Below are 26,714 nucleotides of genomic sequence, written 5' to 3'. Positions count from 1 at the left end.
CAAAAAAACAATATGTGGGCGCAGCGCCTCCACCCTTCAAGCCAGAGGCACGGCGCATCCAACAAACCCGCCTTCCACCCCATCGTGTGGGCAAGACGATGCAGCAGAAAGCTCACCCATTAATGCCAGCAATACAATCCCCACGCGATGTGCACCACAGTGTCAGCTGCGTAAGCATGTGCGAATTTCAGACAATGCGGAACAAAAACAAAAAATAAAACCATTGACGATGCACAGTAGTACAGAAGGAATACATATATCAAAGCCATCCTCCGTCTGCAGCACGGGATAGTGGCCGAACGGGCTGCAGTTGCGGCCGTACTCACACGCCTTCAGCGTTCACAGCGTGTGCAACATGGCGTGCGTTTTTGTGCATGTCAGTGGATATACATGCAGAGCAGCTGTGCGGCAGAAGAGAATTCAAAGGGAACAAAGAGCTGAGAGAAGGATGGCGCACGCAAATTACTCATATCATCACACACACGCAGTCCGCGGAATGGGTGCACTCAACCACAACACAAGTAAAACAATAAAAAACAAAGCGTGGGGCGACCAGCGCACACACACTCTCATTGCTCCCGTAAAGCAAAACACACACACACAGAGGGAGAGAGAGAGAGGTCGCCCACTCAATGCAATAAAAACAAAACAGAAACAGTTACGGTGCTCCGTCCATGCAGCCAGGCAGGACGGCAGCGGTGCGTGTCGTGCAAAAGAGAGCATCAACGGGCCTGCATGGGTGTGCATGCATATATACAATGGGCACATTATGTGTGTGCCTCGTGGGGTGAGGTGAGGGCGAGAGTCCATGCAAGGAGACACACACACAGAGAGAGAGAAGGACGAGTGTGTGTGCGGGCGGTGCACGGCTCTCTCTCCCTCACTCTCACGCGGCCACCACCGCAGCAGCAGCCGCACACGCAACAACAAGAAGAAGCAAAAGAGGGGAGGTGGTGTGGGAGACCGCGGTGCTGACGTCGCTGTCGGTGAGAGTCACCGTGTTTATCTTATTAGTGACGTTGTCTGGTGCTTTTGTGGAATTGTTGCTTTCAGACGCTGTGTTGTTTGTGCCATCCGGCGTTTTTTCAACTTCTTTATCCACAGCGTTTTGTGTCACGCTTTCATTGGAAGTGCTGCTTGCACCCTTGGAGATTTGAGCGCTGCTGTTACTGTCGCGCGGTGCCGCGTTATTTTCGGGTTTGGCAAAGGTGGCTTCAACTTGTGTTGTTTGTATGGGACGATCCGTCGTGTGTCGAAGTGTGGGATTTTCTTCTGTCACTGCGGCAACAGAAAGAGAAGTGGCGTCCAGAATCTTCTTCGCAGCACCCTCGTCGGTGTGATGTGTGGCAGAAAAATTCGCATTGGGAGGTGACGGTAGAGTGTTTCCGCTTGAAGTTTAGTTGGTGCATTGTCATTAGAATTTGTGGAAGATGGATCAATTCCTGTTGGTACGTTTTTGTCCGAAAGGTTTTTTTCTTTTTCCGCTTCCCCTTTCTTATCATTTTGGGGATTCTCTGCCGCAGTGAGTTCTGCCCCCTGGTCGCTAGCAGGAGAATTCCCTCCTAGAGAAGAAGATGACTGGAGTGCCTGCTGTTCACCGCTAACTAATATTTCCTGCGTTTTATCATCCTTACCTGCGGTATCTTCTTCCACTTCTTTACTGTCTGGTGAACTTACAGGTGAAATACTTTCGGGGATGACCTGCCTTATTTCCTTTGTGGGCAACGCCTCCGTGTGAGAATTGGAGTTCACATTCAATTCCTCCGATGTTGCACCTTCTGGTCGTACAACACCGTCACGTGATTCAGAATGTAAATTCCCCCCTCGTACGTGCGCATCTTCAGACCCCGACCCATTACCTCCCGACAAAACGTTCCTTTCACTGGAGGTGTTCTCCTTGCCAAGCTCATCAGCGTTCTCAGCAGCAGCAGCAGCAGCAACGGCAGGACGTTGACGCCTCCAACGACGACGGCCATCCACAACGGCAAGAACACCGTCCATCCTCTGACGCATGCATTCCTCAACGGCGGACGCATTCGCACGGCCTCCTGTCCTCCTGCTGACTTCCTCCTCGCATTCCCTCCGCAGCTGAGCGCGCCACTCCACAACCAAATACTCAACCGCACTGCCATCAGGAACACCGCCAGCACCATCGGCCGCAATTCCAGAAAAACCACACCACAGCACGCAGAGGGCACACACCAGCAGCACACGGCCAGCCATCATCATCGCCATCACTCCTGTCACTTGCGTGTAGCCTTCAGCACAAACTAACTCCCCGTCAACGCAGAGTGAAAAAGCAACAGACACGGCCGCTACACTGCACACAGCCACCGCACAGTCACAAATGGCAGCAGTCCAGCAGCGGCAGCGCACACACACCATGAGGCAGTTGGAAACAGTGAAAGGGCAAAAACACACAACGCCCCGCAGCAAACAAACAGAAAAACAACAACCGAGGTTTAGATTCCAGCGGGACTCAAAAAAAAAATAAATAAATGAAATTCTTTCGGCAGGACTTTTATTTCATGTGCCAAGCAGCAAAAAACAACCATGTGCTTCTGTATGTTCATAATGCCTGGAGCAATAAAAAGAAGCAAACCACGTTATTGTTCCACCAGCCCACACAACACTCTTCACACTTCATTGCGGCATCCGGCCTGTTCCTCCAATCCTCCTTTCGTGCAGTCCGTGGGACGCACTGCAATGAGGCCGGCACCGCGTGTGGGCAACAAAAAACAAGGAGGAGAAACGCGTCACTCATGAGAGTGTGCAGCAACCGACAATTAAATAAAGGAACAGCAACGATACTTATTATTCCAGGAAAACATAAAACCAACAGCAAAATGTTAATAATAAAAGAAAACACGAAGGGAACGCGGCACACGTTCTCTGCGAGGAGCCGCAATTCCACACTCTTCGGCTCACAAGACCGTCACAACTCCACACAATCCCAGAAGAAGCAGCAACGCACAATACACGCACACACGCACAGTGCCGTCAACAGTCAACTCGCGCAGTGTCAATTTCGCGTCGTTGCGCAGGGCAAAGCAGTCGTCGGGACTCACACCGCTCCCGGAATACTGCGCGGTGAATTCTCGTCATTGGGGTTTGTTGTCGTGTCCAGAAGCATTGCGTTGAGTCAATCCGTCCGCATCACCCTCAGCAACAAATCCACTGCCCGCAACGCCATTTTCTAAAACTAGAGATTTGTGTCCAGTGGCGTCGCGCTCACTCGCCTCGTCCGTGTTATCCGCGGCAACGTGTTCCCTGCCGCCACAAGTAACAGACATGATCCCGGATGCATTTAGCGCCACTGATATTCTCGGACCGTTGGCAAAGGAAGGCCTCTTCGTGGATGCATTCGGGACCATCACTTCGTTCGGATTGCTGGCAAACTCAGGCCTCGTCTCGGACGTGTTGGTCGCCGTGTTGGATGCGGGACTCGGATCGACGGTGTTGGGTGCGTCAGCCGCCGCAGACTGTCGCCAATCCTCGTCCTGACGTGACGGCTCAGCATTAACTTGCGGCGCAGTTGTTCCACCAGATTTTGTGTCATCCTTCCCTTCACGGGGTGGCGGCAACTGACAGATGCCCGTCCGGTCAGCATCGCTGCTCCGTGCAGGCGAATGGATGGTTCCATCGGGGAAATTGACGCCACCACAATTCATAAGGGCCGGCGTATTTATGTGTCGTCACATTCATCGTGGAGGCAACGGTGGCCCCTTCCTCTTTCCTTGCACAGCTGGCAGCACAGTTGCTACATCTGTGCACCGCATTGGCCACATGGCACACAGCACACAGCACACAGCTCACCATTCCTGCCATGCATGCGCACACCAAAGCCACTGAAAGTATAATTCTCATGCTGAGCCTCAGCACCGGCAGCAGAACACTTCTTCCACTCCCACACACACGCGATAGCTCAGGCTGCCGTCACTCGGAGCACACGACACATCCACCGGCACAACCACCGCATCCGCATCACCAGATACATCTCCAGGAGTCCCAGCAGCCGTCACACACACAGGCAAGCAGCACAATAGCGCAAGGACCAACACGGCGCACACCGCACCATCGTCACGCGTCGTGGAGTCGCTGGGGCCAGCCAGCTGATCGGTGAGCCAGAAGGAAAAGGAATGGAAAAGGAGGGAGAGGAACGGAGTGCAGCGGATGCAGAGAGAGAGAGCGCAGACAACATGAGGAGAGGGCAGCAGGCCCAGCCGCACAGTTCACACACCACGAGGCGGAATCCACGCAAGAAAGGCACACAACGCCAGCAGCCACCCACCATGCAGGAGGAGAAGACATCCACCACCATCTCCTCCCAGCTCATTCCCACAGCCAACGGGAAATGGCAAAAACCCGCAGCCACCACACAACGCACACGGAGCCCAACTCAACGCATTCACACGCGGTGCTCCACACCCGCAGGAAAGGAGACTCGGGCTGCGCACTCCCTCTCCCTCCTCCTCCTTCTCCTCATGGCCACAAAGAAGGACAACAGCCGCCACACGCAACCTCCAGCACACGCTGCAAAAAAAGCATCCAAATCCACTGCAATGTGCATCTTGTGTGTGTGTGGTTGTGTGTGCCTGCAGAAACACAAAGCAAAGAAGTAGAAAAGAGTGAGCAGAGTATGTGAGGGGACGCAGAAAAAAATGTACGGCGGAGACGCGTGGCGGAAGCAACAAGAAGAAGACCGCTCAAACTCATGACTGCACTGCAGCCCAAGCAGTGGCAATTCACACAAGATTTATTTAAAACAAAAAAAGAAACCTTCCCTTCGTCTTACACAAACCCCATCACACAAAATAATTATAAATAAAAAAAGAAATCGTCCATTACTGTTCCACACAAATTTAGAAATCGCCTGGTTGCCGTGTGGCCACACCAAATTGTCTGCATATTTTGCCCGCAAAATAAAATTAAAAGATATTTAAATGTCTTTCAACCGTCTGACCCTCCGTGTGTCCGCACATCGTTTATATTTCATGGGGTCATCTGCGTGTTGCTGCTCCCCTCAGCCCTCCCATCGGCGCGTGAGTGCGGCCCGCAGAGCACAGTCACTCGTGTGTGTGGGGACTGAGAGAAGCACGCAGACATGACGGCAGTCGCGTCACTCCATCGGGAGAGTGAGCGCAGCAAAAGAAAAAATCATCAGGAGGGAAAAGAAATGCTCACGAGGCCGACACCGAAGGGACTGCCGGCGCGTGAAATGCACACAAAAAAACAAAAAATCTTAAAAACACGGCGGCAGGGTGTGGCTGTGTGTGTGGCGCTGCGGGTGTCTGCCCGCCCTGGCCGCAAAAAAACAAAACAAGAGGGGAAGAAATGTGTGCTCCGCCCCACAGGCCCTCGTCGCACGCCCACACGTCGCGGCTCCCTCAGCGCGCCGTTCGTCGCAGCCCCTCCTCATGCGTGCAGCAGGCGAGGCGCACAGGGCCGTCGTCATGAGCGTGTCGGTGGGTGTGCGAGTGGAGCAGTTGGGCGGGAAACACACGGCACCCCTCACAGGAAGAGTGCAGCAAAAGACAATTAAAGAGGGAAGAGTAGAAAAGAAAAAAGAAAAAAACGTTCATCGTGATTGCCCCCAAAAGCAAAAAAAGAAGGGATGAGGGGATTAAAGATTGGAAAAAAAAGGATTAGAAAAAAAAAGAACAGATAAATTTTTTTTAAAAAAAAAGAAAAGAAGCAAACAGGAAAATAAATTTAAATACGCAAAAAAAAAAAAAAGGAATGGGGTTGTACGAAATAGATGAACGCTCATAGCAAAAGCAAATCAAAAAAATTACAAATAATAATAATAATAAAAAACAGTTACGGTGCTCCGCCCATGCAGCCAGGCAGGACGGCAGCGGTGCGTGTCGTGCAAAAGAGAGCACCAACGGGCCTGCATGGGTGTGCATGCATATATACAATGGGCACATTATGTGTGTGCCTCGTGGGGTGAGGTGAGGGCGAGAGTCCATGCAAGGGGACACACACACAGAGAGAGAAGGACGAGTGTGTGTGCGGGCGGTGCACGGCTCTCTCTCCCTCACTCTCACGCGGCCACCACCGCAGCAGCAGCCGCACACGCAACAACAACAAGAAGAAGCAAAAGATGGGAGGTGGTGTGGGAGACCTCGGTGCTGACGTCACTGTCGGTACTCCTCGTGATACTTTCCACAGCGGCGGTTTCGACTGCTTTTTGCTTCGTATTGCCGTGCTCCTTGTCATCGTCTTTTCCTTCCCCTCTCCCTGCAACATCGGATTCCGGTGCATTCTTCGGCGTCCCCTCATCAATGGTGGTATTGCTGACAGCTGAATCTGGTGGTGGCCCTTGCGGTGTTGGGGGCTCGACGGGCTCCTCTGGAATGGTAGCGTAGTACGTACAAATAAACTCAACGTCACGGTCATGAGTTACACCCGACGTTTTATTATAAAAAGCGTCACAAACCTCCTTCATCACTTTGTGCATGCAGATCCTCTCAGCTGTCACATTCAACTTCCCTCCTGTCGTGCTTTCATTCGCGCATTCTCCCTGCGTCAGAACATACCAATTCAAGATCAAATTCTCCTCATCCGTTCTGTTACTGGCAACAACACCGGCAGCAGCTTCCACCACCTTGTCCGCAAAACCACAGCCGACACCGCACCACAGCACGCAGAGGGCACACACCAGCAGCACACGGCCAGCCATCATCATCGCCATCACTCCTGTCACTTGCGTGTAGCCTTCAGCACAAACTAACACCCGTCAACGCAGAGTGAAAAAGCAACAGACACGGCCGCTACACTACTCACAGTCACCACACAGTGACAAATGGCAGCTTGCGCACACCATGAGGCAGTCGGAATCGTTACAACTGCAGAACTTGCGCACCGCCCTGCAAACCAGAAGTTTTAGAAAAAAGAAAAACAGAGTTGAGGGTCTGGCAAGGCTCCAAAAAAGTAAAAAATAATATGAAACATCGATCAGGCACGACTTTCATTTCATTTGCCATGCAGCACAATAAAAAAAGACATTTGTTTGTCTGCACATGATTCCCGCACTGAATAAAGCAAAAAAAGATCGTACTGTTCCACCAGCCCACACACAACACTCTTCACACTTCATTGCGGCATCCGGCCTGTTCCTCCGCTCCTCCTTTCGTGCAGTCCGTGGGACGCACTGCAATGAGGCCGGCACCGCGTGTGGGCAACAAAAAACAAGGAGGAGAAACGCGTCACTCATGAGAGTGTGCAGCAACCGACAATTAAATAAAGGAACAGCAACGATACTTATTATTCCAGGAAAACAACAAAACCAACAGCAAAATGTAAATAATAAAAGAAAACACACATGCAACGCGGCACACGTTCTCTGCGAGAAGCCGCAATTCCACACTCTTCGGCTCACAAGACCGTCACAACTCCACACAATCCCAGAAGAAGCAGCAACGCACAATACACGCACACACGCACAGTGCCGTCAACAGTCAACTCGCGCAGTGTCAATTTCGCGTCGTTGCGCAGGGCAAAGCAGTCGTCGGGACTCACACCGCTCCCGGAATACTGCGCGGTGAATTCTCGTCATTGGGGTTTGTTGTCGTGTCCAGAAGCATTGCGTTGAGTCAATCCGTCCGCATCACCCTCAGCAACAAATCCACTGCCCGCAACGCCATTTTCTAAAACGAGAGATTTGTGTCCGGTGGCGTCGTGCTCACTCGCCTCGTCCGTGTTATCCGCAGCAACGTGTTCCCTGCCGCCACAAGTAACAGACATGATCCCGGATGCATTCGACGCCACTAATATTCTCGGACCGTTGGCAAAGGAAGGCCTCTTCGTGGAAGCATTCGGGACCATCACTTCGATCGGATTGGTGGCAAACTCAGGCCTCGTCTCGGACGTGTTGGTCGCCGTGTTGGATGCGGGACTCGGATCGACGGTGTTGGGTCCGTCAGCCGCCGCAGACTGTCGCCAATCCTCGTCCTGACGTGACGGCTCAGCATTAACTTGCGGCGCAGTTGTTCCACCAGATTTTGTGTCATCCTTCCCTTCACGGGGTGGCGGCAACTGACAGATGCCCGTCCGGTCAGCATCGCCGCTCCGTGCAGGCGAATGGATGGTTCCATCGGGGAAATTGACGCCACCACAATTCATAAGGGCCGGCGTATTTATGTGTCGTCACATTCATCGTGAAGGCAACGGTGGCCCCTTCCTCTTTCCTTGCACAGCTGGCAGCACAGTTGCTACATGTGTGCACCGCATTGGCCACATGGCACACAGCACACAGCTCACCATTCCTGCCATGCATGCGCACATCAAAGCCACTGAAAGTGTAATTCTCATGCTGAGCCTCAGCACTGGCAGCAGAACAATTCCTCCACACACGCACGCGATAGCTCGGGCCGCCGTCACTCGGAGCACACGACACATCCGCCGCGCGCATCACACCCGCATTAAGCGTGACTCGCGGTGGGCACTCACTTCCTCCTTCCTTCCCTTCATGCCCACGGAGGAAGCAGCAGCCACACGCAACCGTCAGCACACGCCACAAAAGAAGCATCCAAATCGAATGAAATCTGCATTTTGTGCGTGCGTGTGGTTGTGTGTGCCTGCGGACACACGAAGCAAAGAAGTAAAAACAGGAGCAGAGCATGTGAAGGGACGCACAAACAAAAATGTACAGCGGAGGTGCATGGCAGAAATAAAGATAAAAAGACTGCTCAAGCTCATGATACTGCACTGCAACCCAAGCAGCGACCATTCATGAAAAAATTTAATGAAAATAAATAAATAAAAACTCATCCTCACCTTTCCACACCTCACACTTTAAAAAGAAAAAAAGAAAAAAAAAGAAAAACACACACAAAAAAGGCACCCAACTACCATCTTGCTCCAGAAATTGTCTGCATATATTTTGTCCGAAAATAAAATTAAAAAGTATTTACATTTCTTTCAACCGTCCGACCCTCCACGTGTCCGCACATCGTTTATATTTCATGGGGTCATCTGCGTGTTGCTGCTCCCCTCAGCCCTCCCATCGGCGCGTGAGTGCGGCCCGCAGAGCACAGTCACTCGTGTGTGTGGGGACTGAGAGAAGCACGCAGACATGACGGCAGTCGCGTCACTCCATCGGGAGAGTGAGCGCAGCAAAAAAAAAAAATCATCAGGAGGGAAAAGAAATGCTCACGAGGCCGACACCGAAGGGACTGCCGGCGCGTGAAATGCACACAAAAAAACAAAAAATCTTAAAAACACGGCGGCAGGGTGTGGCTGTGTGTGTGGCGCTGCGGGTGTCTGCCCGCCCTGGCCGCAAAAAAACAAAACAAGAGGGGAAGAAATGTGTGCTCCGCCCCACAGGCCCTCGTCGCACGCCCACACGTCGCGGCTCCCTCAGCGCGCCGTTCGTCGCAGCCCCTCCTCATGCGTGCAGCAGGCGAGGCGCACAGGGCCGTCGTCATGAGCGTGTCGGTGGGTGTGCGAGTGGAGCAGTTGGGCGGAAACACACGGCACCCCTCACAGGAGGAGTGCGGAAGAAACAATTAAAGAGGGAAGAGTAGAAAAGAAAAAAGAAAAAAACGTCCATAGTGATTGCGCCCAAAGCAAAAAAGAGGGGATGGGAAAGTAAGAGATAAAACGCACACATAAAAAATGTTTTTATGAGAGAAATTTGTTCCTATGGGAATAGTACTTCTCTGCTGGGGAGGTCGCAGGTACTCCACGCGGCTGCCAGTCACTCCTCACAGAGCCGCAAACCCCCACAGTCCCAACAGAAGAAGCAGCGGCAGCAGTCCGCTCCCACGCAAATGCTCCACTGAAGCCTCAGAGGGTGACGCAATAACTTCTTCCAAATCGGCACTCCCACCAGCAAATGTCAACGGGCGGTTGTACAGCAGGACGTTCGTCACAGTCACAGATACACCTTCGTTACCCCCTGTGTTCTCTGCATTGCCTCCGTCCCCTCCAATGAAGAAGTGTGAGATCCCTTTCGAATCCGTATTTTCCAAGTTACTGTGCACACTCTCACACACACGCTGACCATCGACGTAAACGGAGCCCTGATTGCCGTTCTGTAGCACAATGGCCACATGGTACGTTGTCCCCGGCTCCCAAGTCCTGCTGTGCTCCGACGTCTTTTCGCCACCGTGCAACAATTCCCACCTCTTTTCTCTGTTGTACGACAGTCCCAGGAGTACACTATTCTTATCGCCATCATTCACCTTCGCACCCATCAATGGAATGGAGTTATCTCCGTCCTTTGGCAAACCGTGGATGGACACCGTCGCCACAAGAGTGAAGTTGTAGTTCGCAAAGTGGTACAGCTGATTCTCCCCCTGCTCGCCAACGGGCCACTCCGCCCCTGCACCGCGCCCCGTGAACGTCACGCCATTATCCGCACCAATACCGCTCTTTACTATGGCGTTCACGCCGAGGTACTCGTCCCTCCATGTGCCATCAGAGAAGCTGCCGGACAAAAAGCCAACCAGCCCAGCCGTGATTTTATCAGCACTGCAGGCATTGTCAGTTGAGGTATCCTCCTCAGCACTCTCAGAACCACACAGCTGGGAAACGCTTTGGTCCACTTTATTCCACGTCGCCAGCACCTCCCTCACCCGCTTCAGCTGCTCAGTCAGAAGCACTGAAACCATACCGAGTGATGATTCCCCACCGCCTTTCTTCTCGTACAATGAAATCAACTCTTCCTCTTTATTTCCTTGATTTCCACTTTTGTACAGCAGGGAGCTGGCGGCAACGTCATCATTGTTCCCGGATACCGGCCCAATATCAACAATGTGCGTATTGTCCGTCAGCCAAAGATGGAGTACGTCTTTTTCTATTTCGTTTTCTTTCTCAGCCTTGGAATGCACCGGCAGAGTAACGAGCATCACGTTTCTCTTATCATCTTCAAAACCGTCAATCTTCGCTGTGGTGAACCCGCTTCTAACGCCCTTCTTATGTCGCTTGTGGTTGTTGACCCACACGCGCGAGAGTGTCCCGAGCGCCTCCGTCCACGAATTCCCCTTGTCACCGGACTCGTACACCCTGCGGCGGCCGTCATCACACGCAGTCATCATCATGAGTTTTCCCTTCCACTCCACGACGGAGGGATCACTGCAGCCATCGGCAGACATCCCCTTCGACAGCTTCCAATTTAGAGTATCCGAGGAGTATATATAATCAGTGAGACGGTCTTTCCACTCTCTTCTGTGTCGGCCTCCTCCTTCGTGCCTTCCACTGGGAACACAAGCGTACCGTCCTTCATCTTAATACCCGATCCACCGCTTCCAATCTCACCTTTCAAAGATTCGTGAAGTCCCACAATAGAAGTGCGCGGGAGACCGTCAGTATCTTCCCAAACAATTCCTTTGCCCTGTTCATCACTGACATTCCCCTTTACCAACAAAAGACCCCATGAGGCCGCGCCAGCCTTACCCCGAAAAACAGGGACATTTTCCCTGATGTAGGTTCCAGCAAGCATGTAAATGTCATTTTCCTTCACAACTGTTGTTGGCCGGCTCACATATACTTTCATTTCGCTTTGGGAACCGTCCTGTTTCGCTGACAGAGAGGGGCATTTGCCTTCTTCTTGGGAAGAACACTTCTCCAGTGTCTTTGTCCTCAAATTACTTACACCCAACATTTTTGGGGTTCTACCACTCAACTCAAGGTGCTCCGAGGCAATCCCAGTAAAGAAATGGGTTTTTTCATTTTCATTCTTCTTCAACAGCGCCACGGCAACGGCAAACACTTTACCATTCACCTCAACAAGACTGGGAACATAGAGCGAATCCACTGCTTCGTTATCATTCTTATCTCTCCAAACAAAAGATGGGCTCGGTGAAGATCGCTGATCTGACGTTGGCTCAGCAGCTTTCACGACTCTTCCAGTGTCGTACATCATAACGACGAGGAGGAGCAGCACCGCGGAAGCAAAAACACGCCGGGACATGTTGGACCTCCGCCGCTCACCCTCTCCTCCTTCCCTCCTCCTTCCGCTGGATCCGGTCACGCGGCGACGGTTGTGTGTGCGGGGTGCCTTCACTGCAGCAGCACGTGAGAGCATATAAATATGTGTGTGTGGGCGGTGTGTGTGCTGTTGTTGGTCCTTTCAGTGCCCTCGAATTTCACAGTAGCGATTAGCGCTTGTTTGCTTTCCTAGCGTGTGAGAGTGAAAGAAATGAAGAAAAAACCGGCTAATAAAAAAGGGGTGAAAGAATAAGCACCAACACCCATCCACAGTGAGTGACACCATCATCCCCGCCGCAGTCACTCCCAACAACAACAACTCACGCACACAAACACACGGAACAGGAGAAGGAAGAGCAGTGCACCGGGAACACACAGCGACTGCCACCAATAGCAGCAGGAGTCACGGCGGGTGTGTTATTCGTCACGCGTCAGCAGACACCGAACAACGCCCACGCAAAAAACACAACCAGCGGAAGACAAAAGAGCACAGCCGTCCTTCGCAGAACCGACACGCTGCCGCCGGTCTTTTTACTGTTTTCTCTTCCAGCGCACCCGCTTCTCCGCCGCAGGCGCGTATCACACCGCACAGCCAAAGAATACCGGCAAATCCAGAGCGGGAGGGACCCGTCAGCATGTGCAGCAGCTTGGTGAGAACCAATCAACAGTTGCATCAGGCACCCCCAAAAAACACCCACCGACTGCACACCAGCAAAATGCCAACAAAACACATCGAGGGCTAACGTCCTCCGTCCTCGCAAGGGCCGCCGCAGTCGGAATCATGTGCATTTGTGCATTCACAGCGTTCACACCGCTCCACAGCGTGTGCGACATATTGTGTGTGTGTGTGTGTCAATATGCTTGCGTTTTTTCAGCGCCTATACTTGCAGAGCAGCTGTACGCAACACAAGAAAGTCCAAAGAAAGCAACGGCAGAGAGAGGCAGATAGCTCACACGCAAATTACTCATATCACACACACACGCACACGCACACACACGCAGTCCGCGGAATGGGTGCACTCAACCACAACAATGAAAAAAACAAAAAGCCGAAGCGTGGGACGACAAGCGCACACACTCTCATTGCTCCCGTAAAGCAAAACACACACACACAGGGAGAGAGAGAGAGGTCGCCCACTCAATGCAATAAAAACAAAACAGAAACAGTTACGGTGCTCCGCCCATGCAGCCAGGCAGGACGGCAGCGGTGCGTGTGGCGCAAAAGAGAGCACCAACGGGCCTGCATGGGTGTGCATGCATATATACAATGGGCACATTATGTGTGTGCCTCGTGGGGTGAGGTGAGGGCGAGAGTCCATGCAAGGGGACACACACAGAGGGAGAGAGAAGGACGAGTGTGTGTGCGGGCGGTGCACGGCTCTCTCTCCCTCACTCTCACGCGGCCACCACCGCAGCAGCAGCCGCACACGCAACAACAGGAAGAAGAAGCAATAGAGGGGAGGTGGTGTGGGAGACCGCGGTGCTGACGTCACTGTCGGCAGGTGGTGTTGCGTTTGTTATATCGTTGGCGTGGTCTGTTGCTGTTGTGGGCAATTCACTGTTGACTGGTGTGTGTTTTGTGCCTTCTGATGCGCTGTTAAGGTTGGGTGTCTCATCCCTCTTCTCCTTTTCTTCCGTGAATAGCTTGACGCCATCCGAATTAAGATTACTCGCACTATGAGTGGTTGTCGTGGTCTTGGTGGTTGTGGCGGCGCCAGGCTCGGTAACTGAAGAAGGTGCGTTACTGCTGTTGACGTTGTGGGGGGTTGCCGTGTCACCATGTTGACGGCCACCTTCCCCCAATACAGTTTCGGAAATTGGAAGGTGTTCGGAAATGACGTGCGCGGTGGGTTTTTCTTCCTGACTGAAAGAAGCAGCACTGCCATGTACAAAAGATATTGAATGCGATGATTTCTCCCGAATGGGAGAGAGTGGTCGTCCTGCGATGTCTTTTTGTGTTTCAATTTCTTCTTCCGCTTCATCTTCATCGGCTGTTTCCTCATTTTCGGCTTCTCCTTCCTTTTCTTGCTGTGGTGCTACACCCGGTGCATTCACAGGAGTTGTAATTGGATCTACTTCTTGTTCGACCCTGCTCTGTTTATTTGCTGACCTTGACACATTTTGTTGGACTTTGGGCACTTGCCCCTCTTGCGGTGTTCCCTGCTCTGCTATTTTTTTTATTTGTTCTCCCGGTGTTTCTGCTGTTTCTAGAATTTTTATTTCTGGATCTTTTAGCGTTCCACCGCCAGTCCGTGTTGGGGGTTGGGGTGCTTCCCCTGCCCCCGCAGCCTGCGATGACGCAGTAAGTTTGGGACTTCCCTTCTGAGAGGATTCCTCTTCCGGATCGCCAGTGACTCGAATTTCGGGTGATTCAATGTGACCGGAGCCATCAGCAACTGACTCGTGGCCAGTTGGACCATTTAAAGTTGACTCCGCCTTTCGTCCAACTCCTCCCAATACTTTTTGTGATTCCAAAACACTATTTTGCATTTCAGAAAGCACTTCAGGTAACGACGATTGTGATTCCTCTGATTCTGCTCCGCTTTCCCTAATGGACGATGGTTCGTGTGCCCTTCCCGGTGATTCATTCATTCCTGGAGTCACAACATCCGAGACTTGCGGCTGTTGATGTAATTCTTTGGATAATTTTTTTGTTTTTTCTTCCTTAACATTCCCACCAGAACCACCATCAGCAGCAGCAACGGCAAACTGCTGACGCCTCCAAAGGCTACGGCCATCCACAACGGCACGCACACCGTCCGTCCTCCGACGCACTCATTCCTCAACGGCGGACGCATTCGCACCGTCTTCTGTCCTCCTGCCAACCTCCTCCACGCAATCCCTCCGCAGCTGAGCGCGCCACTGGGGGAACAAATACTCAACCGCACTACCACCGGCACCATCGGCCGCAATTCCAGAAATGCCGCACCACAGCACGCAGAGGGCACACACCAGCAGCACACGGCCAGCCATCATCATCGCCATCAATCCTGTCACTTGCGTGTAGCCTTCAGCACAAACTAACGCCCCGTCAACGCAGAGTGAAAGGAAAAGACACGGCCGCTACACTGCACACAGTCACCACAGAGTGACAAATGGCAGCTTGCGCACACCATGAGGCAGAGGGAGTCAGTGCGATTGCGGCACTCGCTTACCGCTCTCCAAACCAAAAAATAAATAAAAAACGGAAAAATCACAATAGCAAAAGAAAAAAAGAAAAACAGAGTTGAGGGTCTGGCAAGGCTCCAAAAAAGTAAAAAATAATATGAAACATCGATCAGGCACGACTTTCACTTCATTTGCCATGCGGCACAATAAAAAAAGACATTTGTTTGTCTGCACATGATTCCCGCACAGAATAAAGCAAAAAAAGATCGTACTGTTCCACCAGGCCACACACAACACCTTCACACTTCATTGCGGCATCCGGCCTGTTCCTTCAGCCCTCGTACGTGCAGTCCGTGGGACGCACAGCAATGAGGCCGGCACAGCGACTGGACAAGAAAGAAAACAAAATGGAAAACACGTCACTCATGACAGTGTGCAGCAACTAAATAGCCATTGGGAAAACACAAAGATAATTATTATTCCAATAAAACACAAGCAGCAATAAAGAAGAAAAAAGCAAAAGGACTTAAAATGAGGTCCTTTACAACATTCGGTAAGCCCCAGCAATGAAGTCGCACCTTGTCGCGTTGCTGGGGCTCTGGTTGCATATAGGAACTCCGCAGCAGGGCGTTGCTGCGAGCACGACGGAGACCAAGACGACTCCACCCCTCGAGAGGGTTCCACGCCATGCCCGGTGCGGGGAGGTGAGGCAGTCTGCCTGCAGACTGTCTGTCAGAACTGCACGACCGTTTCGCAGCGGTCACTCCGTTGATATCACCCGTTGCGGTGACGTCCAAAAGAACCATGGCACCGAGGAGGATGGCTACATCACTATTTGGCAGCTCAACATTGCAGGCCTCTCGTCCGTAAAAAAGGTTGGATCTTTTGCGCGACTGGAGCTGCCCCAACCTGACATCGTTCTTCAGGAAACAAATACTCGAAGTGCCACAGCGGCAAAACTAACCGGCTATAATGGCTTTCTTCAGGCCGCACTGGGCGCGGTGGTGGCGTTGCCATTCTGCTGCGCCACTCTCTGCCGTGCGAGCGCCTGTCGCTCCCTGGCACAGACCTCCTGGAGACCATTGCTGTCCGTGCAACTCCACAGGGCCGTCGCAGCATCTGCGTGGTAAATCTCTACAGCCCTCCCACAGCAACCGTTCAAAACTTTTCGTTTATTAGTACCATTCGTCGCTCAGGCCCCGCAGCGATTATCGCGGGTGAACTGAATTTACATCATGGACTCTGGGACAGTCATACACCCTCAACGACTGAAGGAGAGGATTTGTCCTCTACTCTAATTGACATGGATTTTGGGCTGGCAAATGGCCCGGCGCAGGCAACACGGACCACACATCGTAATGTCTCGTTCCCTGACGTGACTGCGTATTGCGCCCTACGTGTCTCCCACCGGACATCCACTCCCTACATGGACTCGGACCACTGCTTAATATCTTACTCGGCGGGGATGGATGATGGCATTCCGCGACTAGCCAACACGCTGCCTCGGCGGGAGAAAGCCGCCTTTGCCCTGCGCAAAGCGGAATGGCCTGATTTCATTTCGTTTTGTAAAACACTCCTTGCCGCCGCGTCCACATGGTTGGAAATTCGCAGTGGTATCTTACGAGCAGCTGAGCGCCATACCCCGCGCGGCAGCCGCGACAGCCCAAAACAATCTGGACGAACGAAATGGAACAAGCCGAGTCCGCCGCCGAAGCAGCATACAAAGCATACACGTTGCCTCGCCCGGAGACATCCTGCTTCGAGCCGAATTCATACAAAAAGTGGAGGACTAAAATCAAGCCTTACGCCGTGGCTTCACTATGCTTCTGGAAGCCTGCGCGAAAAGACTTGGAGCCTCACCCAGCCCGAGCTGGCGATATCTCCGCGGTGTGGCGGCGCCGCACCCTCATCCCCTGGAATCGGTGGTGCTCCGCACTGATCCTCGGACCGCGTCTGTGCTCTGCCTCGGCAACAGACAAATCTGCTTGTCCCCCATTTTGTGCGGTTTCACGTGTCACATTAAATTATACTGCTGCTGCTGCTCGCTGCGATCCTTTGTCCCCTGGTGGCTGGGAAATGGATCGACCTCTCACGCCGTATGAACTTGACGTGACCATCTGCGACTCTTCGCTCGGCTCAGCCCCTGGCCACGACAACATGTTGAATGAGTTCCTGCACCATCCCGGGCCCGTTGCGCGCGGCACTCTTAGAACGATGATCCACAACTCCTTCGCAAATGGCAGCCTGCCTGGCTCCTGGAATACGGTGGACGCCATTCCCATTCCAAACCTTGGGAAGGGCCATTCCGCCCAGAGAGTTACAGAACTATCAAATCACTCTCTGCTTTATTCAAGTTAACCGAAAGAATGATTCATCGTCGTCTGTCAGCGTTATTGCCGCACTATCAACGTGAATTCGGATTTACACCTTCGCGTTCAAAATCGGACGTGGTGACAATTGTTACTGGTAAAATTACCCGTAAATTGAATGAGTTTGGCATTGTGGAGTATGCGCGCCCTGGAGGCGGCGCTCCCACACGCCACCCTCGTCACCATCGCTCGCTCGTAGCCTTGATTGATTTTTCGACTGTGTTAGACACCATTGACCATGGCAAACTATCCGGCATGTTTGACAGACTCCCGCGCCTTGGCCCCGAACCAAACGCTGGCTGCATAACTACATGTGGGGCCGCTATGTTAGGGTATGCACTCGCGAACAGCACTCCCGGAAACAACTCACCTCAGCCGGAGTACCGCAAGGCGGCGTCCCGGGACCCAAACTCTTCCTCCACTGTGTGGATGATTTGCTGCACCGCATGGACAACATCTATTCTGCCTCCGCATTCATGCACGCTGACGACCTCAAACTTGTTGCCTCAGGTGCGGACATCCATGCATGTGCTGCGGCAATGCAACCCGCCCTGCCGCTTATAACGAAATGGGCTGCCGAGCACAGCCTAAAAATCAACGTCGCTAAGAGCGAATCTGCTCTATTCCACATCTCTTCGCACACACGGTCTGACGAGGACATGGTCGATCTCCTTCCTGGCAATGGAAACCTACGTATTCAGTCATGCCCAGTGCGCTTGCTGGACACCACGTTCGATCGACTTCTTAATTTTGGTCCGCACGCTTCCACCGCTGCAAAGCGGACCATGCCGCGCCGTTACCAATTACGGCCGGTCGCACAGGCTGGTGCGTCCCATCACAATACGCAATCCTTTTCGATTGGATACGTTCATATTGTGCTATTTCATAATGGCGATGCAATTCTCCCATGCTTCGCCCACATCTACCTCCATAATATGGAAGTACGGTACCGCGACGGTAGAAAAACATTCTTGGCCTGAGCGCCTCTACGGAAGATATATCTGTCTGCTTGGAAACCAATCTTCTCACTCTCCGGAATATACTCTGGCTCCGTGCACTCACACAATACGAACGCTATATATGCCTCCATAATCACGAGGATTTGCGCTCCCTTATCTACTCGGAACCTGTGCCGCTGTCCATGCATAGGAAAGCGGCGACATCAATCCCATTTCCGAGAGATGCTGTTATTAATGGATTAGAACGCGTCTGTGACATTATTGGGATACCACACAACCGCAATCATGCCATTTCTATTACCCAACATCGAATTATTCCCTGGGAAACTGTAAGTTGCAATAAAGTTGAATTTAATCAGCCACGCTTTGCCAACGATGCCTCTGACGATGTCAGGCGCACGGCTTTTGATTCTCTTTACACCTCTCTAGGAGATTACGATTTTGAATTATGGACAGACGGTTCTTCATCCCTCGCTGCACTCGCATCTGGATCCGCTGAACTATTATATGACTCCACCACGACAACTGTTCTCCCTGTGGAGGTCCATCGTGCAGCAGCTGGCAGACTCGCACGCCCATAGAGAGCAGAGCGCCTTGCCACTGAAAATGGCATTAGACATCTCATACCTCCTCGTCCGGAAACATCCCGATTGCCCACACGAGTCCTGGTGTCAACTGACTCCCTGTCGGCAATTGAGGCACTCCGCGCTGCCCCACTGGCCGTGCGAGAATGCGTTGCTGAAGGGATTTGGGTTATGCTGCTCTCCTTGGTGAAGCGAGTTCACCCTGCAGAATTTATACCTTGTCCATCGCACTGCGGTATCCCACGCAATGAGGCCGCTGACGAAGAAGGCACGATTGCACGATCCCTGCAGCAATGAGGCATCCCAATCTGGCACGTGGAATTCCTTGCCGCCGTCAAGAGGTTATACTGGAAGGAAGTAGAGGAGGAAGAAGAAGTCGTGCACACCGCACGCCAGGCGCTCGTCGGTGCAACAAAAGATCGTTCCTAGTGTCCAGGCAGACATCGGGCATCGAATCGCGACTTTGTGCGCGGGTGCGATGCAACTCCTGCCCACTCCTCGGCATACCAGCACGCGCCCTGCGGATCACAAGCAACCCATTAGGTCGGTGGTGCTGTCCCTTCCTCACACCGAAGAGGCAGGACCGCCCCGACCTCCTCCGGAACCTCCACCTGGCGTGTCCACGGCACCTCCTCGTAGAACGACGAGCAGCAGATCAACGTCGCCCCGCCCAAGCTGCAGCAGCGTCTTCTCGTCCGTCCACAATATGAAGGCACACGCCCGACGCACTAACCCTAGCACTCCAACCGTTGCAGAAGGCCCAACATGTGGATTCTGCGACAGCTCCACGGTCTTCCCAACAGGTGCCTCACGCGCAGGTCACTACAGAAAATGTCAAGCGTATCAACGAGCAAAAAACGGACAACGCACCTCTGCAAGCTCCAATGACAGCCGTAGCCCTTCAGCCACTCCTCTGGTGCAACCACCACCAGCCGCTGAGCCCCCGACAATCCACGGAAGGCCCTGCTGCTCACGCTGTGGGAATGCCGCCGTCCTCGACAACTGAGCATCCGACTATTTGGGAACACCCTCTCGCACGACAGCACCGTTCAAGACGGAAAAGCTGGCCACATCGCTACGGACAGCCCGCAGGCCATTAACGAACAGTGGCTGCAAAGTATAACGAAACAAATACTTCCCTTTTCTCAGCATAGAAAAACGTCACCTTCACACTCGCAATTGCCACCAATGAATTCATTGCGTAATACCGCTCCGAGCTGCAATACTTCCTGGTGCCATCCACGTCCCTTGTCGACACATTGATGCGGATGGGCGCCCATCCATTCCTCCTAATGACGGTGCATGTCTGCGACGCACCCTCAGATCCAAAAGGCACGTCCCTCACCACAGCCGGGATCGACTTCGCCCTGTCCGCACGCCTCACTTTGTCCGAGAAGCAGGAGCACGTCAGGCTGGCAGAAGGCACCCGCCGGCACAACACATCACAAACATCATCACAATCAGAAGCACTGCAGACCGTGGGGTGACGTGGATCAACTGCCGCATGCTGTGACAGAAAACATTTAATGGCTTGACAAGGATAAGAAACACTTACAATATCTCAAAAGGAAAAAATAAAAAACAAATAGAAAATCATACGTTTGCAGTCAAATCAAGCCAATAATCGATAAAGAAAAGGGGTAATAGGTGCTCTCAACCACAGCACAAGTAAAAAAAAAAAAAACCGGAAAAAACAAAAAGCCGAAGCGTGGGACGACCAGCGCACAAACTCTCATTGCTCCCGTAAAGCAAAACACACACACAGAGGGAGAGAGAGAGGTCGCCCACTCAATGCAATAAAAACAGAAACAGTTACGGTGCTCCGCCCATGCAGCCAGGCAGGACGGCAGCGGTGCGTATCGTGCAAAAGAGAGCACCAACGGGCCTGCATGGGTGTGCATGCATATATACAATGGGCACATTATGTGTGTGCCTCGTGGGGTGAGGTGAGGGCGAGAGTCCATGCAAGGGGACACACACAGAGAGAGAAGGACGAGTGTGTGTGCGGGCGGTGCACGGCTCTCTCTCCCTCACTCTCACGCGGCCACCACCGCAGCAGCAGCCGCACACGCAACAACAAGAAGAAGAAGCAAAAGATGGGAGGTGGTGTGGGAGACCGCGGTGCTGACGTCACTGTCGGTAGTCCTCGTGATACTTTCCACAGCGGCGGTTTCGACTGCTTTTTGCTTCGTATTGCCGTGCTCCTTGTCATCGTCTTTTCCTTCTCCTCTCCCTGCAACATCGGATTCCGGTGCATTCTTCGGCGTCCCCTCATCACTGGTGGTATTGCTGACAGCTGAATGTGATGTTGGCCCTTGCGGTGTTGGGGGCTCGACGGGCTCCTCTGGAATGGTAGCGTAATACGTACAAATAAGCTCAACGTCACGGTCATGAGTTACACCCGACGTTTTATCATAAAAAGCGTCACAAACCTCCTTCATCACTTTGTGCATGCAGATCCTCTCAGCTGTCACATTCAACTTCCCTCCTGTCGTGCTTTCATTCGCGCATTCTTCCTTCATCAGAACATACCAATTCAAGATCAAATTCTCCTCATCCGTTCTTTTACTGGCAACAACACTGGCAGGAACTCCCACCTCGTCTGTACAGACACCGCCGGCATCGCACCACAGCACGCAGAGGGCACACACCAGCAGCACACGGCCAGTCATCATCATCGCCATCACTCCTGTCACTTGCGTGCAGCCTTCAGCACAAACTAACGCCCCGTCAACGCAGAGCGGAAGCAAAAGGAGAGAAACAAGTTACACAGCCACGCACCGTCCCATCCAGCAATGAGAGTCACACACCACCACAACAACAATTAGTTGGGCGCGGTTCAACAACAATCTAAAAAAAAAAGATGGCGCCCCTCGCCCGTGCACCGTTCCTCACACCCCCACAGTCACTATTGCTGTTATGCCCTCTCCTCAGTCCCTCACAGGCACGCCACGCTCACTTCAGCACGCGCCTCTCCAGCACAGGCCTCGGGATCGTCGTGCCCGCTGCACCGCAACGTCAGCGACCTCCTCCCAGTCGAACAGCTCCGTGTCCTCCACGTCCTCCACAATCGCCGGCATGCCACCGCCGCGGAACACCCACAGCACCAAAATGTCGTGCTGCCTCTGCTCCACAATCATGAGCGCAACACCCAACGCGTACTTGCGCACGTGCTCCATGCGCTGGAACCACCCGCGGATCAGGTTGGCCGTCATGCACTGCATCTTGTTGTCTTCCTTGTGCTTGGAGCAGACCCAGAACGTCGTGTAGCCGGCGACGTCGTAGTGCTAGAAGAAGTACGGCGCAGCAACCGTGCGGATATCCGTGTTGCTTTACTCGTTGTTCAAGGCGTCCAGCACAAACGGTGCGGACGAAGCTTCCAGCTCCATTTCCGCAAAAGTCGAGCCACATGTCCACCTGGCTGCCCTCCAGCAAATACGGCCGTGCAGGAAGCCGCCGCTCCGCTCAAGGCATGCAATGTGGCGCAAGATGGCGTTGGACTCGAACACACAGCTCTCCTCCGTCCGCAGCAGACAGAATCTCGTGCGTGCGTCTGGTATCACCTTTCTTTTCCTTCACTTGTTTCTTCCAGCCGGAGAACCAAACAATAAGAGACTAAATAACAGAAAAAGAAGGCAAAAAAAAAAACAAAAAAACAAAAACAAAAAAAAAAAAAACGTTGGTGAAAAGCAAAAACAAGAGTAAATCACCTGTTTATCTTCAGCATAGGATAGAATCAGTTAAACATACATAAATATATTTGTATTTATACTAAGAGAGAAAAAAAAAAACGAGGTAGGGTATGATAAAATCCATAGTTGATTTTATTGTATTTCATTTTGGAAACTTTGTCGGTTGGGTACTTGACGTTTGGTTAATTGTTCATAATATACCCGCATTTCAACACCATTGGGGTCAAATATGTACCAACGTGCTTTGGGTTCCGGCAGCGGGCGATCATCCCTGTTCCGCTGCAAGAAAAACTCAATACCAAAACTTGCACCCAATACAAATGACAAGGCCCCAACGACAAGAAAGGCGATTCCAAGGGCATGACCGTCCTTTCCTACCCAGGAAGTTGTACGGAGAAGAAACCCTTTTGATCCTCGAAATGTCGTGACGTCAAAAAACTCTTCAATTTCCATGACATATTGTCCCTTTTCAAGATCCACATCAATAATTCGAAGCAGTTTCCTAAAGTTTGGTAACGCTGCTCCTCGTAGCCACACTTGTAAATCATAATCGGATGGATCGGTTAAACTATGTCCGGGCTCATCCACGTACCATCCGTTTGTGAGATACACATTATCATTAGGGTAGGGATAGCGCAGGGACCACCATTTAAGTTGTGGTTGCAACGGCTTATATCGTATCTCTTCATCTGCTTTCCAAGTGATACCCTTCTTGTGGCAGCGATTGGGCGAGGCACTTTGACCGAGAGGTTCGCCTCTGGGACCAAAATCACTCGAATTACAAATCATAACAAGATCGGCTGCGGATGGTGAGTTGCCAGTCTTTGGGTTTACCACCCGGTAAAGAACAAAGGTATCATTAAACATGGACCATGGCGCCATCCCACACGGGTTATAAATAAAATCCCCGTAATGCATCACATGTATTTTACCGTCAACATTAACGTGTACTTCTTTTCCCAGAGCATCATTCAAAAATCCTGGTTTTTGAAACGGTTCACATTCCTTGTACCTCCCACTACGACGTTCGGTTCCACGCAGCAAGTTCCTTGAAGCCCCATTGTGGTAATCCCTAAAGTTTTGAAAGAAGTTCCCCAATGTATAGTAAAGATACACCGGAGCTTTCAATGTCTCACGCACCTCCAGCATAACTCGTGTACGGGTGCCTTGCTTGTATGTTTTATTTCCTACCGTAAATGATCGAATCCCTTGATTTATATTGACTGCTGGGTTCGTCGGTATATATTGGTACCGATGAATCTCATTGTACGCTTGCCGTACCTCATAGAAGCGATCACTGGCAAGGATAGAAATGACACCCAATGGAATAAATAACGCCGCCACAAAGAAAAAGGCAAGTACGACGTAAACAGGGGTAAAGTATAAGTAAAATGCAGGTAATGTTTGTTGAACAACAGGATTGCCACCGTAAATGGTGCGGCCATAATTTGCCCATCGGCCATTTGTTATTAAATTCCTACATTTTCTTGACGCAATGGGAGACGATGTCATTAGGCGTATAAATACATAAATAAATCCATAAAAAATATATATATCTATCTATCTATATATGCGTGTGTATGTATGCAGAGAAAAAGAAAAGAAAAAGAAAAGAAAAAAAAAAAACGCTCTTAATGCAAATGATTCCTTTTCTTTCTTTTTTTTTTCCCCTCCCTCCCCTTCCCACTCTCCCTATAATCTACAAGACTGAGGTCCCTTCACTTGATTATTCCCACTAAGCACACACACACACACAATTAAAAAAAAAAAAAACAGACTCCTTCACTACATCCAGAGAGAGAGAAAAAAGGAAAAAAAAAGAAGGGGAATTATTACCCGTCATGTCACAAATCGGCCTCTCCCTCTCTCTCTCTCTCTCTGTGTGTGTGTGTGTGTGTGTGTTTATAATATCCACAGCGCAACAAACAAACAGACACGCACACAGAAATAAAGAGAAGGAGGCAGGTTTTGAAGAAAAAAAAAAGCCGCACGTTCCCTTTTGGCATGTCAATTAATTCTTCTTCCCCTTTTCTTCCCCTTCCCTTTCCCCGTTTTTTTTTTTTTTGTTGTTGTTGTTGAAGCACACCGCATGTCAACTCTTTTACTTTCCACTTCCTCCTCCACCTTCCCACCCACTCACCCACACACACCCACAAAAAAAAAAAAAAAAAAAAAAGAAAGAGAAAACCGCACCACCAACAAATAAACACGGCATTTGAAATATATATAAATATATATGATACAAATGAGAGTCAATGAAACAAACAAACAAAAGACAATGACGCAAAACTAAATAAATAAATAAATACCCACCCACCCACCCACCTACACATCGACACCTACCTTCCCACAGATACAATATATATATATATATATATACACGTATAACTGTGTTTCTTTCTTTCTCGTACAATCTTCCCCTCCCCTCCCCCCCCTTTCCCCCCTCTTGTTTTTCTTTTTTTTTTTTTTTTTTCTACAATGATATAAATACGGTAATATGTAGATTTGTAAAACGGTGCATGGAGGTGGTGATATTTATCCTCACTGTAACAATTACTCCAATGTCTCTTTCTGCCTTTATCAAAAGTTCATCTTCTTATAATCTTCTTTTTTTTTTTTTTTTTTTCCCGGTTATCCTTCTTCCCCTTCATCTTCTTGTTGTTGTCGTTGTTATTCTCATTAATTGCCAGATATTTATTTGTATTTATTTATTTATTTGCAACGGATAAGACTGTCGTCAATCATCCGTTCCAACTGTTGAATGGCAATAGATTCCCCCACACTATCTGTAAGGAATGAACCATCCCTATTTCCCATTCCCGAGTACCCAGAGAAGGAGAGTGAGGCGCCAAAACTATTGTAGGCGGCAGCGCGTCCTTTTCTTCTTGCAACGGCCAATTGCAGTTCTTTTATTAATTTATCATGCCGTACCTCGGCAGATCGAAGTTTTCGTGTATACATTTCAAGTTCCGTCATTAATGTATTCTTGGCGACAGAACCAACACTCCGCATGGGAACAATGGCTTCACAACCACCAACACGCTGATTGGCCCCTTGCCATGATGGAACGGACTCGCAACGTACCACGCGGTCAACATCCTGTTGTATATGTCGGGGTAGTTTTCTAGACTCCATTTTTTCAATCGTCATTTGAAGTTTTGTGAGCCGATCACGTATACGATCATTTTCACTATCTATTCTACGTACATTCCGTGTGAGACGCAACGTGGATTCGTGAAGACGTTCATACACCTTCTGTTTCTCAGCAAGATCTAATTTCTTTGCTGAATAAAGTGTACTTTGTCGTTCAATCTCGTCCCTCAAACATTGTTCTCGGGCTTCCACACCACTCGTCACCTCACGTAGTGCACGAGCTGCTTCAAGGTAATACAGCATTTCTTCACTCCGTCGCCTGTCCGTCATGGCATCGGCCTGACCCAAAATCGCATGTGCCGTTTTTTCCTCTGTAGACAGGAGCGAAGTCCTGTTGACCGGGCCACACGCCACAGTGACCGCCATGTCACTGCCCAAAGGTGGGGCAAAAGGCATGCATGACCCGTCCAACGTGCGGGAAAGTGGGGATGAGGCGGAGGAGAGCGTCACCACTTCGTCTGTCGCCTCCTGGCTGTCCTCCGGCAGCCTCCCGCTACCCCCATCATGTGGAGAAGTGGCAACGACTTCACTTTTAGAGGCTACCGCTGTCGTTGGGTTCGTCTGCCTTTTCGGTGTCCCGTGCCACAACGTCTCTTTTTTGCGCCGCGCTGTCGTCAAGACGTGTGGATGTCGTGTCGTTGGCGTGCCTTTACTTTCCATGTCTTTTTTCCTTCCTTCTTGTCGTTCCTGTGTGCGTGTGGCTTGGCTGCGCCCCGTCCCTTTTCCTCCTCCTCTCGTTCTCTTGTCCATGACGTCGCAGTACTCCCTCTCTGCGGCTACTCACCCCCTAACACAGTGGATGAAAGGGTAAACAGACCAAACCAACAACAACAACAACAACAACAACAGAATGAAGCAACGGAAGAAAAATAAAAATAATAATAATAAAACTGCGATATGCCTCGCATCTGT

General features: G+C 51.1%; 5 protein-coding genes and 4 pseudogenes across 5 annotated transcripts, besides 29 other annotated features; all 9 read right to left on the bottom strand.

Moving 5' to 3' along the window:
- Positions 1–2,449: part of a sequence feature (areas not merged during assembly with more than two copies in the genome that could not be assigned to a particular haplotype) that runs on past the window's edge.
- On the bottom strand, positions 883–2,235 carry Tc00.1047053510359.480 (annotated as a pseudogene).
- Positions 1,920–1,946: a microsatellite.
- Positions 2,450–2,486: a sequence feature (areas merged during assembly that could not be assigned to a particular haplotype. This can correspond to areas where the two haplotypes were merged or to regions with more than two copies in the genome that were merged during assembly.).
- Positions 2,487–21,030: a sequence feature (areas not merged during assembly with more than two copies in the genome that could not be assigned to a particular haplotype).
- Positions 4,812–4,833: a sequence feature (AT_rich).
- Positions 5,596–5,740: a sequence feature (T-rich).
- Positions 5,785–5,817: a sequence feature (AT_rich).
- Positions 6,047–6,697, bottom strand: Tc00.1047053510359.460 (mucin-associated surface protein (MASP), putative; the record flags this gene model as incomplete). Its single annotated transcript, XM_816664.1, has 1 exon — positions 6,047–6,697. One exon carries the CDS (start codon positions 6,695–6,697, stop codon positions 6,047–6,049), a length of 651 nt encoding a protein of 216 aa, XP_821757.1.
- On the bottom strand, positions 8,060–8,734 carry Tc00.1047053510359.450 (uncharacterized protein; the record flags this gene model as incomplete). Its single annotated transcript, XM_816658.1, has 1 exon — positions 8,060–8,734. The coding sequence occupies one exon, from the start codon at positions 8,732–8,734 to the stop codon at positions 8,060–8,062; it is 675 nt and encodes a 224-aa protein (XP_821751.1).
- Positions 8,740–8,770: a sequence feature (AT_rich).
- Positions 8,802–8,830: a microsatellite.
- Positions 9,713–12,034, bottom strand: Tc00.1047053510359.430 (annotated as a pseudogene).
- Positions 12,909–12,938: a microsatellite.
- Tc00.1047053510359.420 lies at positions 13,333–14,922 on the bottom strand (annotated as a pseudogene).
- Positions 13,886–13,964: a sequence feature (GA-rich).
- Positions 16,028–19,912: a mobile genetic element.
- Positions 20,994–21,641, bottom strand: Tc00.1047053510359.380 (mucin-associated surface protein (MASP), putative; the record flags this gene model as incomplete). The annotated part of the gene is made up of 1 exon (XM_816667.1): positions 20,994–21,641. The coding sequence occupies one exon, from the start codon at positions 21,639–21,641 to the stop codon at positions 20,994–20,996; it is 648 nt and encodes a 215-aa protein (XP_821760.1).
- Positions 21,031–21,819: a sequence feature (heterozygous, non-Esmeraldo-like haplotype).
- Positions 21,820–22,316: a sequence feature (areas merged during assembly that could not be assigned to a particular haplotype. This can correspond to areas where the two haplotypes were merged or to regions with more than two copies in the genome that were merged during assembly.).
- Tc00.1047053510359.371 lies at positions 21,880–22,329 on the bottom strand (annotated as a pseudogene).
- Positions 22,317–22,825: a sequence feature (haploid, non-Esmeraldo-like haplotype).
- Positions 22,584–22,634: a microsatellite.
- On the bottom strand, positions 22,782–24,161 carry Tc00.1047053510359.360 (hypothetical protein, conserved; the record flags this gene model as incomplete). Its single annotated transcript, XM_816666.1, has 1 exon — positions 22,782–24,161. One exon carries the CDS (start codon positions 24,159–24,161, stop codon positions 22,782–22,784), a length of 1,380 nt encoding a protein of 459 aa, XP_821759.1.
- Positions 22,826–26,714: part of a sequence feature (heterozygous, non-Esmeraldo-like haplotype) that runs on past the window's edge.
- Positions 24,168–24,235: a microsatellite.
- Positions 24,242–24,275: a microsatellite.
- Positions 24,506–24,529: a microsatellite.
- Positions 24,529–24,551: a microsatellite.
- Positions 24,804–24,836: a microsatellite.
- Positions 24,957–25,000: a microsatellite.
- Positions 25,008–25,036: a microsatellite.
- Positions 25,064–25,096: a sequence feature (G-rich).
- Positions 25,099–25,122: a microsatellite.
- Positions 25,340–25,367: a sequence feature (AT_rich).
- Tc00.1047053510359.350 (hypothetical protein, conserved) lies at positions 25,362–26,552 on the bottom strand (the record flags this gene model as incomplete). The annotated part of the gene is made up of 1 exon (XM_816665.1): positions 25,362–26,552. The coding sequence occupies one exon, from the start codon at positions 26,550–26,552 to the stop codon at positions 25,362–25,364; it is 1,191 nt and encodes a 396-aa protein (XP_821758.1).
- Positions 26,625–26,650: a microsatellite.
- Positions 26,668–26,692: a sequence feature (AT_rich).

This window comes from Trypanosoma cruzi, genomic scaffold (assembly GCF_000209065.1).
Source record: "Trypanosoma cruzi strain CL Brener 1047053516723 genomic scaffold, whole genome shotgun sequence".
In the NCBI taxonomy this organism is placed as follows: domain Eukaryota; phylum Euglenozoa; class Kinetoplastea; order Trypanosomatida; family Trypanosomatidae; genus Trypanosoma; species Trypanosoma cruzi.
This window is presented reverse-complemented; position numbering and strand designations above follow the sequence as displayed.